Source organism: Strix uralensis, chromosome 8 (genome assembly GCF_047716275.1).
Source record: "Strix uralensis isolate ZFMK-TIS-50842 chromosome 8, bStrUra1, whole genome shotgun sequence".
Classification (NCBI taxonomy): Eukaryota; Metazoa; Chordata; class Aves; order Strigiformes; family Strigidae; genus Strix; species Strix uralensis.
In genome coordinates, this window is record NC_133979.1 from 19,558,467 (window position 1) to 19,575,798 (window position 17,332).

At 36.3% G+C, this 17,332-nt stretch overlaps 1 protein-coding gene across 2 annotated transcripts in view; it reads right to left on the reverse strand.

Annotated features, from left to right (window-relative positions):
• BCAR3 (BCAR3 adaptor protein, NSP family member) overlaps positions 1 to 17,332 on the reverse strand; it is a 112,907-nt gene that overhangs the window by 73,429 nt on the left and 22,146 nt on the right. Inside the window, exon 2 of one of the 2 annotated variants that reach the window (XM_074876533.1) lies at positions 1,899 to 2,018. In XM_074876533.1, the coding sequence (XP_074732634.1) occupies positions 1,899 to 1,985 (87 nt within the window). In that variant the 5' untranslated portion in view covers positions 1,986 to 2,018. Of the gene's footprint in view, positions 1 to 1,898; positions 2,019 to 17,332 lie in introns of those variants that run through there. The other variant, XM_074876534.1, reaches the window with a different exon arrangement.

The window sequence follows — 17,332 nt, forward strand, 5'->3', positions numbered from 1 at the left end:
CTCTTCAAACTTTAGCAAAAAGCTTGTAAGGAAGCACATAAACAGGGTTGGTGTTAACTCCAGTACTGAACAGCATATTCTCGGGGTAACACATTAGGAGCTTTTATTTATTTTATAACACATTTTAGGGTTTTTTTTTAGTAGCTTTAAAAGAACTTGCTGCATTTTTCAGCAGACAACACTAATATGTGGAAATTTTATTTGTCAGAAAGAAAAGTCTCCCACCTTGAAATTCCTTCTTCGTTCAAGATCATAAACACTTTCTGGTCTGGCTTAAGAACTGGCTAGAGCAGTTGACTGAAACCCAAGAACTGTCTGCTACTGCCATAAATTTACTACTTAGCTAAGAACAATTTAATTCAAGAAACTGCCTCACTGTCCTCAACAAAATGGATATAATCATACCTTCTACTGCAGTGATAAAAACCCCAGTGTAAACAGTTATTAGTAATTATTTTTAAAAGTAGAAGACATCAAAGGCAATTACTTAGACTTTCAAGAACTCAGAAGCTTTGTTCAACATGGTGCTTCAGTGTATGTCTAGTATTAAGCAGACTAGTAAGTATGTGAAGTCAGGGTAAGTCAGGCATTTTCTCAAAGTTTTGTTTCAGGAAAATACTCAGTTTGGCTGAGGAACTATGAAATGATATAATACTTGTAATCTACAGATACTGCAGAACTGAAATGCTGACTCATGGCCTTGAACTTAAAAAAAGTCCATTGTATCCAGAATGATGCACTAAGTCTATTTTTAAGTTTTGGACTCCAGCAAAACTATCTTTGCTGCAGGTTTTTTTTGTTTGTTGACTGTCAAAACAGCTCTCCCATGGTTCTATACTGGTCTTCTGCTTTATGATGGTAGTGTGAATTACATAATAACATTTTTCAACATGCTTCTAAGTCTTACTGACTGAGTTCAATTGGGAAAGTAGAAAATGCTGTCCTTTTCCTAGCTGTGACAAATTCTACTAAAATTTAAAATCCTTTTATTTTTATTTTGCTTGAATTATGAGATTATCATGACACTCACTAAGAACTCTGGTATACAAGCAGCACAGATGTGACACAGAAGCCAATTTGAAAAACTTTAGTGCCACTTCATGAAACTTTGATTAGTCACAAAAAAAAAAAAAATCGTAAAAAATTTGTTTCAAAGTGAATCCAAAGATATTTTCAGTTGATGAGAATATTCAGTTGTAGTTTTTACATATATTTTCTGAATTAGGAATACAATGAGACAGAATTAAAACCTGTCAAAGCAGTATCTAATTGATGATATAGTATGTATGTGTCAATAAATTTGTACATGGATGATAAAAACTGAAAACACAAAATGGACAATAAAAAAGAAATTTTGATCAAGACCTGTGTGAAAAGGGCTTCCTAAGAATTTCTAAATAAATCTCTATGGATCTTCAAGATGACTGATATGAGGTCCTTCTGTAATGCAGTATTTGCTCAACAGAGAAGATTACTCTTAAGCCACACAGTATCCATTTACCTATAAACAACTACATATAACAATTGGCATGTATGTCTGTATTTTATCTAGTTCTGAATTTTAAGAAAGGAACTTATTTGTTAACTTTCGCAGAATAGAAGTTATCTATATGCTCTTGTTCTGGTGAACATGTCCGTTTGGTACAATCTGAGACAGCCGTGACTAATACAGTAAAATGTTAATTTTATCTAGCTCACCAGTAAGTGACTATTTCTCTGAGTTTTAGTATACAGTTACAGAAGACATTGGCTTTATTTTCCCCTTTCCCAAGACAAAAGCAAACTATCAGCCTTTAGGTATTTTGCTCCAACATCATATCACGGAACATTAATCACTTGCATTATATCATCTTGCTTGACATTTTCTCAAGAATTTTATTGAAAAAGCCAGTTCTTACCTCTATGCCATCACACTGCCCAAAGAGTGTGCAATATTCTGCAAGACCAAGCTGGATCAGCCAGTTAGAAATGGATAGATACTTCATCACCTATTCTCTCACTTCACAATGCCTTTGACTCTGAAAAACAAAACCAACACCCCATTACAAATACTACTGCTCAGTTAAATGACTGAACAACTCAGAAAGCACTTAATACCATGGAAGTTCTACCATTACGGCCAAAGAGATTCATACTCCCTTGGATGCTTGGTAATAAGCAGTTATCTATGCATTAAGATTATTACATTTAATTCACTGTTTCACTGTAATCCTCATACAAACAGGGAATGTTGAAGACTATATTTTGTCTAGTTCTTACATCTGAATTAATCTTTTAGAGCAGGAGTTCCCAAACTTTCCTTCACCACGGACTCACTTTAAATACCTTTTGTGGTGGTGGACCACCAAGACTTAATTTGAGATTTAAGGCACTAGACTTCATCAAATATTTATTTCAATTTTCTCATGAAGGGTCTTCAAATTTGGAGAGAAGGAGAAATAATCTGTTAATGAACACACTCCTATTATAATATCTTTATTGCAATGATTTCTGCTTGCCATGGGCCAGACAAAATGTTTCTGGGCTGGATGTTCCCCATCCCTACTTTAAGCCTTCGTGGACCCCCTGTGATGACATTGCGGGCCCGCAGGGATCCACGGACCACAGGTTGAGAACCACTGTTTTAGAAGATGAATCAGAGTCACTCAATACTGTAATATCGGTTAAATAATACTCAGCCTTTGTATTCAAGAGAATGTTTCTCCGTATGCTCATTTGGTGATAATGCCATTCTTCTTACATGTGTAACATAGGACAAAATGTATAAAATGAAGAGAAATAGCAAAAGGAATAGTGTTATGTGTAGGAATATGAAAGAAGTGAATGAAACTGCATATTCTGTAAGACAGTCAAAATGAAAAAAGATTCTGTGGTCTGTGTTTGTCCGAAATGTGAACATAGCTAAAGTCAACCTGTAATGGAATATTTCTTCAAGAAAAGCAACTTAGAGATTGTTACAGTTTGGTCTCAATCACGATGCCATCTGAATTTGAGTTATCCGTAAATAAAAATACTTTTTGTTACGTTTTAACAGTTGCTAAATTGAAATAAAAGATAGACATTAAGATGGACATGACAGACATAGAAAGACAAAAGATAGACACATAAAATATTCTCCCAATATCAGTGCTCTATGTAAGCAGTTATGCAAGATCTACGTAAACAAATACTTGAGCTTCCAAAGAATTGCTGAGCTTGTGAAGAGATTTCTATTTGCAAGTTTGAGCATATCCTAAATAAATTCAAGGATGCCCAATTCTAAATCTGTAACTTGTGACTTGAACATTTCCTATCAGAGCACTGATGGCAGGAGCAGGAAATGCTCATGTTCAGACATGCAGTGTCTTTAATCATACATTTTTAATACTTTTTTTATTTGAAGATTTTCCTCTCATCTATACTTCAGGAAAAGTACTTGCTTATTAGGTCTGTATAAATCAACTGGAATTATGACTTTCCAGCCACAAACCACTTGTTCCAACACATCTGTCTACTCTGAACACGTGACAAGAAGCTGCCTAAAGGCTGACATGTTATGGTCAGCAAAGAGCCAGTGTTGTTTTCTGTCAGATAGACAAAGCTATTTAGCATTTTTATAATTCTTGGAACACTAGAAAAATATTGAAGCTTTTCTTTTTCTTTAAATACAAATTGCAAAACCAAAAATACTGTCCTGTAGAAAGGTAGGCCGTAGTAGCGGTATTACCTGTGTTAAAGTACAATACATTCCCAAAGATATTTTAAAAGCATTTAAATTAGAACAAGTACCATTAGCAAGATACACAATGTTTTGAACCAAACGTTGTTTTGCAAGTCACTGAGTTCTGACTTGGTCAACCTTGGAAACAAGTCAAAATGGTTACACTTCAGAGACACACACACCATTACACTGTGGAAGCTGTAATCCTGGAATTTGTCACTTCATGATCTATTAAAGAACAAACCTGATAATTTACAAATCACATTGTGAAATCCCTCTATCCTTCACTGGAATACTCCACTATATTACTTGCTTTATTGCAGGTTTTTTATTATTGTGAAAGTATTGGAGGATATGGATGACAAGTATACATCTGAAGAATGCTGGTATTACAGTAACGAAGATCATCTTGTGGAGTAACACCGATCAGAAAATCTCAACATTTAATGGACACGCCACAAAAGAATTTCTCTGAGGAATGTTAAAGCCACAGAGAACATTCTTATGTGAGGCGAGGACAAGCTCAGCCACTGAAATCTTTCCTTTATTGGCTTGCTTTCAACAGGTACTTTCAGATTGTAAGATGGTCAGCATGAAAGGCGTATGATTTTCAGAGATAAAAGGAAAACACAGCTAGTTGGTTAGAACATTAGCAAAACCGTAGCCAAATAGCTCTTTTCTGGTTCATACACTTCTAATTCAGTCACAGACTTTAATTTTGTTGTCATAAAGGAACTTGTTTTCAAACCTGTTCAACAACTTCACTAGGTATTTTTGAAGAGTACAAATTTTATATTTCATTTTGAATACTTAGCTTCCACACTAATACATGACAATTAAAAAAATATCTACAAGAATTGGTGGAGAGTCACCACACTTATCATTCCAGAGCAAAGATAAATTCTACACTAAGCACGAAAGGAATCCTAGAATTCCACAGAGCAACATTCTCTTTAAACAATATAGTGATAAACAGTGGCTATCTAATCTTACTTGGCTGGCTGAATTTGCTCTGTTATTAATTTATACCAAATAAAACAAAAAAACCCCACCAATAATCTCTCTGCCTCCAAACTCCCATACAAAGGAAATTCAAGTGCAAGCAGAAAATAATGTTAACTTTATACAATGAGATACTAAGAGATACAAGATGCATTGTTTTCAAATATGCTGCACTTACACCTTTGAATGTGATTATTTTATGGCATAGTTTTACGTGCTATTATGTCTTTTTGACAGCTCTGTAGATTTTTCCCTACTGTTTTAATGAAAACTTTGTTCCTACAGATGAAGGGGCGGGGGGGGGGGAATTTCCTTTCTCACACATGATAACTAATTGCCTTTCTGATCCTTCTGCTAACGGTAGTTTTGGTGAAGAAAGGGAAGAGAAACATTAACTCAAACATCTCTTATTTAGCCAATATTACACTGTTGATTGAATGCAGGGTACAACCTAGTGGTCAGAACATGAGATATACTCAGAGCCTGATCAAGGTTAAGAGTAAAATGGAATTATAAAATAAATTGTAAAAGACCCTAAATATATCATTATGAGAACTGGTTTTAGGCAGAGGGCGTTTCCTACTATTGTTCTACTTTTACACTATTTATTTTTGTGAAGATAGGACCAACTCTTGCTTAGGGCAAGTAGCGCCATTTTTCTAACATCCAAAATACGATTATGAACACACCAGCAAGGTGTGTGGCAGATGTTGGGCACATATTTTTTTTCCCCACTGAAAAACAAATATCCTTTCTTTCCACAGGAAGGAAGGAAACCAAAATATAAGATGACAGCATCTATTGGAGGGCAATACAAGATCTATGTTCTATTTACCCATTCTAAACACTGTCATTTCCTGTACATCTCAGGTTTCCTGCAATGATGAGATAGTCATAGGTTTAGTCAGATCACCGTATTTTTATGTGCTAAAACCATGGTTCGTCCGTGACTTGCTTCTATTTATTCAGTGAGACTTATTACTTAACAAGCTTAAAAGTGGAGTATTCTGAAGTCCTTATGTGGAAGGTCTTGCAGTATTACCCACATCATTTACACAATTTCAGTTTTTTTAACGTCAAAATAAACAATTCAAATACAACCTAGGTTTGTACAGTTCTGTTTCTGAACACCAGCTGTTCAGAGGCTTTTATGAAATGAAGTTGCTGCCAAAAAGTTATCAAACAGGTAATAATGGAAGGTTCCTACAGTGGCACTCTGATCTACTGAACAGAACTTAGCTTTTATTTTTGGAGTGCTTTCCTGTATTATCTTAAAAACACGCTCACAGTTGCAGTCATACGTATTGGGGCATATCTGAAGGAAAAGCACCAAGAAGGATGTTTTACATGTAGCTTTTAAATCCAACTGTTCAATACTGCAATGCTTTACTATACTGATAATTAGTTTTCTTCTTTATCACAATATCACAGAACTATCAAAAGATGACGATGTTGGCTTGTTATACTCCAAACACAAACTAAGTAATATGTAATATCAGATTCTTAATTCACAGCTGTGCTTTCATCAGATTAGCTTCACTGTAATTTTTGCAGAGTGGTTATGTGTGTATTACAAAGACACCAAGGCTGAGTAACTCCAAATCACTGTGTGGATATAGTAAGTGTTCCAGGAACAACAATTCATCCTCCTTTGTCAGTCCCCCTTAGGGATTCAGGCTGTAATATGACAAGGAGCAAGCCATGTATCATGGTGGAATCCCGTCCTCACCAGAGTTCCTCTGGTGAGTCAGCGGAGCCAGCAATTTCATCTCATCCAGAAAGTAATTTCTTTTATTGTGCCTTTTATACTTCAGCAAAATTGACTTGTATTGTACTTCCAAATTAAGACTAGCCTCCTGCTGTGACACAATATTTAATTAGGAAAAGTTGATTTATTGGACACGCGCATGAGTAAGAGTTTTCTTAAGGATTTTAATCACTTGAACTGGGTGTGCCTTAACTAGCTCCCTTGAATCAAGGGTCCATCAGTTTTGTTTTCAGATGTACTCAGATGTACTTTCATTTTCAGATGCACCTTTATTTTCCTCTGGCATCAGGGAAATCAACAAACTCTCTAAATTACAGCCTCAATAAAGGTGACCTTCCCGTACAACATTCTGTACGCGTCAAGTCCTGTAGTGTGGCATTAAGTAATACCACTGACCAAAGGTCTGCTCTCTTTGCTGATCACATCTTAACTATTTATACTTAACTAAGCAATTTAGACAGCTATTTCTTAAAATGTTCTATGGCAATGCATGTTTGAATGGCAGAAAGTTTCTGCCATTGGAGTGTCAGTGTCTGAATGCAGTAGAATGAAAAACTAGAAAAAGCTAGAAGTGGTCATCATGTTTGTGATGCCACCTCCCAGAGATTTTACCACCTTAATACAAAAGAACTATGTTTTCTTTTGCAGCCCAGGTCGTATTTCTATTTCTCCTCTCTCTTCTTTAAATGTTTTGCCAAGTGTAAAGCATGTTGTCATTAGTACAGTTTAAGACAATAAATGTGTGTATTTTTGAAAAACCTCAGAAGCTGACTGTTCTGTATAAAGAATACTAAATGCAGAATGGGAAAGTCAGAACACACCAGTGAATGACCCAAAGCTTGTTTCATCTCTATGGCAGTGATAACATCTTAGTGAGAAAAGTAACTTTTTTCTCCAGGATTTGTTAATACAGTAACAGTAAACTGCCATAATTTCTGTGAGACTTGTTCTAGCCTACTGCCTTAAATAAAACCCAGAAATTTTCTAGTTAAGAATTGAGCATGGTTCTCCTAATCTAAAAAGGCTATAGGTTGGTAATGCACTGATCAAAACCAGCATATTATAGAGCCATCTCCATCTTTTCTGCTAGCCAAAAGGAAGGGCATCTGTAAGACAGGGCAAGAGACAGAAGCAGCAGAAATATCTGAAAAGCAATCCATCAGCAGAATCAAAGTGTCAGCCACTGGTCAAACAAATACCGTCACCTCGCACTAGACAGTCCAGAGAAAGCACCTTTTGGGCCAAGGACTGTGGCTGAAAGGAGTGGGAAACTGACCAAAAAACCCTGTTTCCCCTACTGCATCAATCCTCTTGTATTCACAGAAACAGAGCTTGGTACATTGCATAAAAACATCAAAGATAAGCTACCACTGTTTTTTTTTTCTTCAGATAGGAACAATATGCAAAACCTTTAAGTTTTGGCTAACTCTGCATGAAAAGGAATAATAGGCAACAACTACTCATCATGTAATAATTACTACAATCAGATCTCTAGGCTTCCATCAAAAAGCATCTTACAAGGGAATAATTACCTATATAAGAAAGTGTCATAAGTGGGTATGTGACCTATGTACAAAACCGTATTGCAGAGGGCATCAAGGGTGGAGAGGGAAAAAGAAAGCATAAGAACATAATGTAAAAAAAGGTTAATGTTCTTACAATGATGATGGTTTAACAAAATAAAACAAAGAAATAAAAGTCGTCAAAGAAATCCCTGTTATAACTTGTAGAAATACACAAGAGGAGGAAAATCATGGAAAAAATTGTGAATGATCCAATTATTTTACTTAAGACAACAATTTACATTCAAAAATCTGTGGCCTAGTGAAGTGAAATACATACTTAATTCTCTTTGAAACTAATTATATCCATACAGTCTGGACCTAAACTGTTAGTGCCACCTTCACTTTATGAATCAGCTGTTGACATAGAATTATTCTCAGCATCACGTAAGCATGCAGAGGTAAAACAGCAGTAAGAGAACCAAGGTGCTATCACAGTACTGGAAAAGGAGAAAATATGAGGTGAACCTCTTTCCATGAGGCAGCATGCGATGGAAGTGGAACAGGCAACTGAATAGACCTCAGAAAAAATCTGGAAGTATGGGGGGGGGGGGGGCGGGGGCACAGCAGAAAGGGAGCATGAGAAGGTACAAAAAGAACATAAGAAATCTACTTAGTTGACTCCTTTCTAGTGTTGTACGTACTACAAAAAGGAAAAAACATGCAGTCTTACAATTAAAATATGTAGTTGTCAAAGAAAGTAGGTAATAGTAATTAGCAATTTCTAAAATATGTCAAACTACTTATCTAATGTACTTTCTTCATTTTAATAATATACTGTGCTGGGAGATATTAACTGAACAGAAGAAAGAAAACTAAAAGGACAAATTACTGAATGTGAACCTTCAGTGCAAATGTTATCTGCTAGAGCTAGCAAGGTGTTAGCCACAGTTAGCTTTATTATATAAAACATAAGTTTTTCATAAATAGTATTGCACAGCTGAATTTTCATCATACTTTTTTCCAATGTGTTATTTTGATTGGTGGTGATTTTTACTGAAACATAGAAAAAAAATTGGATAATTTCTCTTTTAGATATCCAATTTAAAATAGATCCAAAGACTGACATTCCTGTGCAATGAGTCACACTGGCTATTTAAACTAAATGCATTTGTATGTATGGAGAATGCAAATACCGGTGTTTTAAGTAATTTGGGGTAAGCTGGTAGATTCAAAGCAACCAGCATCCTAATTATCTGCTAAGCAAATAAATTAGACCACTCTAAAGCCACTAATCATTTGCACAGTGCATACCATGCTGCTGACAGTATATAGTAATGGCTGACAAACTCTGTTAAACTACTGTGAGGTTGTATATCATATTCTCAAAAAATTTATAAATATATTTGCATTTTCAATTTTGCCATCTGTGCTGTAGAGGCAAGCAAAGAGTTTTTTTACTTCGGCATAAATCAAAAACCTTGAGTAGTAAAATATGTTTTGGATCAAACCAAAACAAATTGCCCAAGGTCTTTGGCTAACTGATACACATTTTTTACTTGTGTTTAATCTTTTTTTCCTTGTTCTTCTACCCAGACCTCATTAAAATTAATTCATCCAAGACTCTGGAATATGGCAAAAACTCATAAGCTAACATAAACTGATATTTACTTGTACTGTCCACATAAAACACGGAGATTTGTTGTCCATAAATGTGGAAATATCTTGTCTATACCAAATGTGCACTTAAAATATTGCAAAATATCAATTTTCTTATAGTTTTACCTAACAAGTTTCTTACAGTTCTTATAGTTCTATCTATAGCACATTTAGTTACTGTGCTTTCATGAGATGTGAATAAAAACTGTAAAAATTAATAGAGAAGAAAGGCATTCATATTCCAATAGACTGTCTAAACACTGCTTTGCTTTTCTCTGTCAAATTAATTTGACTACAAGTCTTCAGCTGCTTTCAGTTATGGTTGCATGTCTGGTGGCAGCACTGGTGAAGCCAGTTTATGTAGCTACCATCTATTACCAGCTTCCAACTCAAGGTGCTTGTTTCTCCCTTGCACTGGTTTCTTTGCTGTGCCAGCACTAGCATTTGCTTGACCATTCAGTGAAGGGGATCAGAGACTTGATCTGGCAAAGAAAATGACCCAGAGGAAGGGGCTGTTATTTCAAGTCAAATCGGGTCTCTTATTTCCTTCACTGAATGGTCAAGCAAATGCTAGTGCTGGCACAAAGCGAGCAATGATGTGAAAGTGCGAATCCAAGACATTAAATCCCCTCTCAAATTCTGCTGCAGGTTATGGACTCCTCTGCCATGCAGATCACAGTCTGCATGTAAACATATACCCTTTTAATCCATCTTGGACTGTGAAAGAAAGCAAATGAGGCACAGACTTCCTCATTTCTGCCAACTGTGTTGTGGAAACAACTACAGCAAAGGGATGGGGAAGACAGCTGGAGAGTGACAGCGCTGTAAGTCACTGTAGCTGTTTGATTCAGTGCAAAAATCAAGACACTTAGACAAGAAAAATAGTAAAGCTGCACATAAAACTTCAGTTCTGGTTTGTGATACCCAAGAAGTTTAAACATCCATTTTCTTTTTTCTAGAACAATCTGAAAGTCTTTTAAACATATCAAGTTGATACACGTCCTAAGCAGACCCCTTCTCTTAATTAAAGGACAGGCTTGATTAAGGTCTCCATCTCCTTACCCCACAGGAGTCTATGCAGTAGCTGTATTGCTGAAAAGCTACCAAAACACACATTTTACTAGAATCATATTTCATGATTTGATGAAAAGAGATGAGTATTAGAAAACAGTATGAGAAACAAAGCAAAACTGTGTACCACCAAGTGTACCACTGTCTTACAACACCTGAGTGCCAAACAGATCAAAGGAAGCACTTAAATCCAAGCAGTAACTGCATTGCATTGAATTTAAAATGCAAATGAAAGTACATCCAATTAGAACTTCTAAAACACCATGTTTTTAAGTCATAATCAGTATTTGCGACATAAGTGTTAAACAAAAAGATCCTGACTGCGCACATATGAGATTTAACTTTTTCCCCTCTTGCCTCTTTCTTGGGCTTTCTAGACATCCTGACATTTCACTTCAAGCTTCTCCCTTAACTGTGACTATTAAAACATAACTTAAAACTGAAATTCTCAAGTTATCACAATATTCTACGGAAAACATGACATTAAAAATAAGTTGTAATCTCTAGGAAATGCACTCCATTTTTGCCCTAAATACAAATGACAAACCTAAGTTTGCATGTAAGGTATCACAAGCTGCAAGCTTCCCTTCATATTTATATTGATACCAATTAGCAGAAAGTACAAGCAGCCAGTCAGATACAGGTTAACTTTATAGATACTTCACGCTGTAACTATAAGTAATGGCATTTTCCACCAAATGAGTTAATTAAAGCACAAGTCCAATACTCTTACAGCATAAGTATATGATGACAACTCCTCCTAGTGGAAGCACATCTGACACAGCAAAATTCAGAAGAATACAGATTTCCTAGGTTTATCAGGCTTTTGCTGGTACTGGCTAGCTCTGCATTTCTTCTACCTTCTTTACTGATTTCAACTAGACTTGTCCAACTTTTCAGCACTACTGAAAAATATCTATGGGCTTTTAAAGGAAGATGAAAATCAGTTTAAAGTTTGCTGCTATAATGGCATAACAGGGTTTACTTATACACGTAAATGAGAATCAGGTTTCAAATTAGTTTAAAGTAATCTTTTACAGTAGGACTATGTCTCAGCACTACCTCTTAAAACTTTGGGTGAGACAGATGTGATGTAAAGTAACTTACATGAATGGTGAACAATGAAGCTCTACTGATGTACTGGTGCTGGGAGTGCAGCCCTCTGTGGCTCCTTTTTGTTTCCTCTTTCACTCATACTTTGTATCAACTGTGCCAGGAATGATTTCCATGTGAATGAATCCCCTACATTTATCTGAATAGACTACTCTGTTCAACCAGTTCCATCTCCAAGGGCTCAAACTGTCACAGACGTTACACATGTTGTTCAGCCTGAACCTAGAGGAGTGGTTTTTACAACAATAGCTCAGAGCAGACAGAGCTAGTAAGAATATGCAGTATCACACAATGTACTGAGCAGACTATCAATACTCTCACTCATTTCTTTTAATCTGTGATTTGCTTCATGTTTCCTTGTTCAAATCATTATTTTAAGCTATCATAATCAAATATTTTGGGTAAAATTTTGAAAAATTGTTGTGAAAGCCTTAAGGATAACGAATTCTTTGAAAAGAAACCATTAGCATAACTATTGTTGGCAGGCTAGACACTGAAGTGACACTTCTAACCTGGAGTTTTAGGACAGTTCAACATTTAGCAAATCTAATACAGACTACAGAGAAACAAACACAAAACAGGACTCAACTTATATATGCTATTCTGGCCAATGTTTACGTAAAGAGTCTACAAAATTTGGACTTAAATACATACAGACTCAGAAACTCAGTAACCACACAGCAGACTATCATTCACAGCTAATTAAAGTGTGCGCCTTAACATCTACTCAGACTACTGTGTCAGAATAATTCAGTTGTATGGAATATATCTATTTGGGTTCCCCCTTGTGATACAGTTCTGTTTTCCACACATTTCACAAATAACACCACAAACACTGAGTTACTTTACCCTTCTGTCAGACTTCAAACCAGGTATTTTCAGTTGGTAGGTAGCTAATATCTATCACCAGTAGCTTACAAGAAACAACTAAGACAGTGGCTCATTGCTCTTTATATACTGCTTATGAAAGGCATAGACCAACCACCCTTCATTTGCCTTCCTTCTATGATGGAAGTGCAACTTTCTCTACTTCATAACATCAACATTAAGCAGAAGCTCTAAAACAGACGAAGCAATTTTTCATGCAATCCTATTCAATGGGGAACATACTGTCACAGATGTTGTGGGTAGCAAAGTATGAATGACTTTAAAAGACAGTATGTGCAGAGAAAACAAAACAACAATATCAAAAACTATTTAAAACAAAGACACAGAGACCACCAAAATCCCTGAAAATCCTTACACAATGAACTACCAATAGCTGTGGTGATACCCTGGGGTAATAAGTATCCCTGTATATTTATGTTTTTACAACACTTTTATAAGCATAACCTTGTCTTATGAAGAGACTGATACACTTTTGGTCTGATTTCATGCAGATGTTCTTGCATTTTGCTTGGAGTGCAGGTCTGGCACAAACCTGCTCCACCAGTGCAAATTGGTTCCAAGAATTTTGAAAGCATCACTTTGCTCTTGCAGACTTTCACAATACTTGATCTAGCACATTGGCAATTCCCAAACTCTATGCCCAAACTAGTCCATCCTCCCACAACTGGCCTGAAGTTAACATGACTAGTGTACTGTGTATGCTTTTTGATTGATGGAAATGGTAAACGTTCATGCTTGATGCAGGTCAGATTTGACCTGGCAGGTGATCTGATGGCAATCAGGTGATCAAGTATTAATGAACCTAGCATCACCAGCAAAGACTAGTACAAATCTCCAAATTCATTCAGTACATGCAACTTAGCAGATATTTTGAAGACTAGGGCTAACTGTAACAGTATTTACATGATGCAGACTCTAGTTAAATAAATAAATAGAACTAAGATCGTCAAGCACTTCAACAGAAAGTGTTGATCACTACAGCCTAGTAAGTCTTTCCTTCTGTATGTCTATGTGTTTTTTTGTAGCTAGATGGGAATTCATTCTACCTGCACCTGAAGCCAATCACAAGCAGCATTAAGTGTCAGTGCAATGCTGAACTTGAGCATTGTTGAAAACACTCTACAGCTGCTTCTCAGCTTGAACAGCCAGAGCCTATAATGCACCCAACAGTAACAGACTGTAAATGCATATGCCATATAATCAGAAATCTGGTTAAAACTACCATGCTAAGCTCTGTGGGGAGAGGGGATCAAGAGAAAATGAAATTACAGTTGTGATTGCAAGATAACATTTTACTGTAGACTAATCCAATTTAAAACATTCTAGTCCTTCTCTGTTCAATTCCTCAGCTGTATCAACCCAGGAGTTACTTACCTCCATTGCACCAAACCTACTGTTTGCATGATCAAACATTAAACTGGATATGTGAAATGGTTCTCTTTTACAAAAAGAAAACAACTGCCCCCCTGCAGAGTGTGCCTTTTTAAAAAATGTGCAGATCCAGGACCACTCAAAGAGTCTGTCTCAAGTTCTTTAACTACTAGTTACTACTGCAATAGGTTTCTGAAATGTTTTATCACAGAACAGATTCATCTTCACCTCTTTTGCCCTTCAGAATGGGAAGGAAATAGTAGGACTGTTGTATTTTTTTAATAAGGCCGCTCATACACACTGTACTCCTGAATCAAGCCCCACAATTTTTTGTTTAATAACAACACGCTTTTTATTTGCCTTCTGGTGCTTGAACTTTTATGGTAAATTTAGGTCTTTCTTTCAAGTTGTTCTATAAATGATGAAACTTTTTTCGAAAGGCTGAGATAGTCACATGAACAATTAACCCTAGGAATCGAGTACTACCTAATCTACCAAATTAGACTAGTGATAAGAATCAAACTGGCAGCAGTAATAACAACAAAATAGAGCACAGGTGTGTGATAAATTATGACCAATAGACAAACACATGCTCTCTTCAAGTTGTGGTTCATTATGCCCCTATATTGCAGCTTATGGCAGCGTAACAAAAGAAAGGACTGTGTTGGCACTCGTTACACACACAAGTGCTAAATCAATCTTTTTAGCTTAAGATACTGATAAAGATGGTTTGAGTAAACTCAGCTAATCTTCCACTGAAATGGATTAGAACAAAAGTCTCAGTTTATCAGAACTTGGTTTCCCCTTTTCTGCAACAGCTTGGTAGTCTTTGGGCTCTCTACTCTGCAACCTGCCTGTGCTCTCACATACGCATACTCTTACTGCTTGGCTGCTCTAAACTTCCGAACTGTGTAGTTAACAACAGGAATTGTGTCTTCCTGCCTTCCCTCTGCCTCTCACTCCTCCCCATCAGTCTAGTACCCCAAGCTGCAAAGCCATGTCTGGTACATTTTCCTAGCCATTTATGCAGTCATTTTTGTTGACTTATTTTACAATTTCAATCACAACCCACAGTGTAAACTACTTCTATTTATTTTAATAATGGATTAAGAGGGAAAGACACTAGACAAAACATTTCATATTGATTACCTGGAGTATAACTGTTCCAGTTATGTACCGAATCTCACAAAAACAACAGAATCATAGTGATGAAATATACTTAATAAGATCTAAGGGAACAGGAAAAATACACGTCCTACTAAGACATGGTGCTTTCATTTAACACAAAAGGCTTATTTTGTAACTTTTTACAGTAAATTAAATTACTTTGAAATAAAAATATATCTTCCTTATAAAACATAGAAAACTGATATCATAGCAAATGAAGTTTTGTTACAAAAATTTCTGGTATTATTTCTAAAGCAACTGAATGGCAAAAATATCTACTGCTTAAGATGTCTGGTTGCCTAGCAAAGATAATGAAGTGATAAGAACTGTTTAGGGGTTTAGAGCAGCACATAACACACAAGCTGCTACCTCCAGATATATTTCATAAAGCTGCATAATAACAGAAATAATTAACTTTGTCTGAAATGAAAAATAATTTAGTTGTAAATTCAGTCCCCTCAAAAAGTAAAATCACTTGCTGATTTGTTTCTTTTTAATCAGCTTATAACCTGAAGATGATTAGTAGTCATAGAATCACATAGATTGGAAAAGACCCTTAAGATCACCCTTAGACCCTTGAGTCTAAATAAGCAGGTTTATTAAAATAAACTATTGCATTCAGTGAGAATGATCTAGAGAGCACAGGAACAAATGTAGGTTTAACCTAAATTCTATTTTAATTTTAGATTCATGTTCTCTCCCTCTTCTAAACTGTATGTCCTTGCATATGTGATATTTAGGGCTAGAACTCACAAGACTAGGTAACTTGCATTGAGACAGCTAGCAATAAAATAGATTTCTGAGTATCATGAAAACTTGCACTAAAAATTGCAACAGTTCAGAAGCAGCTTTATGGGGAGCTCAGCCATAAAGGGCAGTATGGGTCATAATCTCATCAACCTTCTTAGTAAGTCAATCTGCCTGTGAGTCAGACAGATCCTTTACTTACTAAATTCTAGCATCTGATCACATGGACAAAAAGCATAGCTTTTTTTCTACTACACCTTTGGACCCAAAGAGCTAGCTAGCTGAAATGTTAAGATACTTGGGTTCTAGTTGGAGAAAACATTGGTGGTGAGTCAGGAATTTCTTTAAGTCAACTGAGTTTACTTGCAAAAATGCTACCAGTCTTATTTTTGTGAACACAGGGCAAGTCTGATAAACAAAGAACTATCTCCTTTCCCTTTGAAGATATGGTAAAGGCAGTGCCAGGATTCCTAGAGCCAGATAAAAACGTCCACAGGTAGATAACACAAAATACTAAGCCAGTCTAAACTTGTGATGACAATTCAAATTTGTTCTAAGTATTTTTGATTAATTTTGTGGTAGCAAACTTTATGCTTTACCAAATCTGTCTACACAACAGTTTTATTGGTCTTTCTGCTGACAGCCCAAAGGATTTGTTTCCAGTGCCTTCCTGTTTCCCTCCTACTCCTCTTGATGCAGTGCTACTGCATTCAAGCCATGAACCACCTTTAAATGTAGGCTGGATTCTACTGATTTCTCAGTCACCACCACTGAGCTTTCCTTACCTGTTGACTTCTGTACTGCAGCATTCCTCCTAACAAGCTTCCATCAACGCTGTACTGTGCACTGAGTCTCTTCATCAGAAAACTCTCCAGCCTTGCCTCACCATATTATGTAGCAATCTGCTGCAATAGCATAGCACCAGTGCAGAAACAGGATAACCCATACTGCTGCAATACAGGACAGCATCAAGTAGAACTTTCGTTCTCAAGTGTAACTCAGCTGCGATTCAGAACAAAGCTTATTGCTTCAGCCAAGCCCTGAAATTACACCAAAATCTGAACACCTGTTGAGTGACACAAGTGTATCTTAGCTTGCATTAAAATCCCAACGCACTGCAGGTGAAGCACTGGGCTTCCACCTGAAGTACTGCTTTGCCTTTGATGATGTCATGTCTGTAATCTTGCAATTACCAGATAAACTCCTCATCACAAACTTTATGCTGTATCAAGCACAACCTGAAAGGAGTGCTTCAGTGCTTTTAAACACTCATCAAAATTTTCCTCTGTCTGAAGCCTTAGTATTCTCATTAGAAGAGCAGAAGACAGAAACGGCTCATTTACA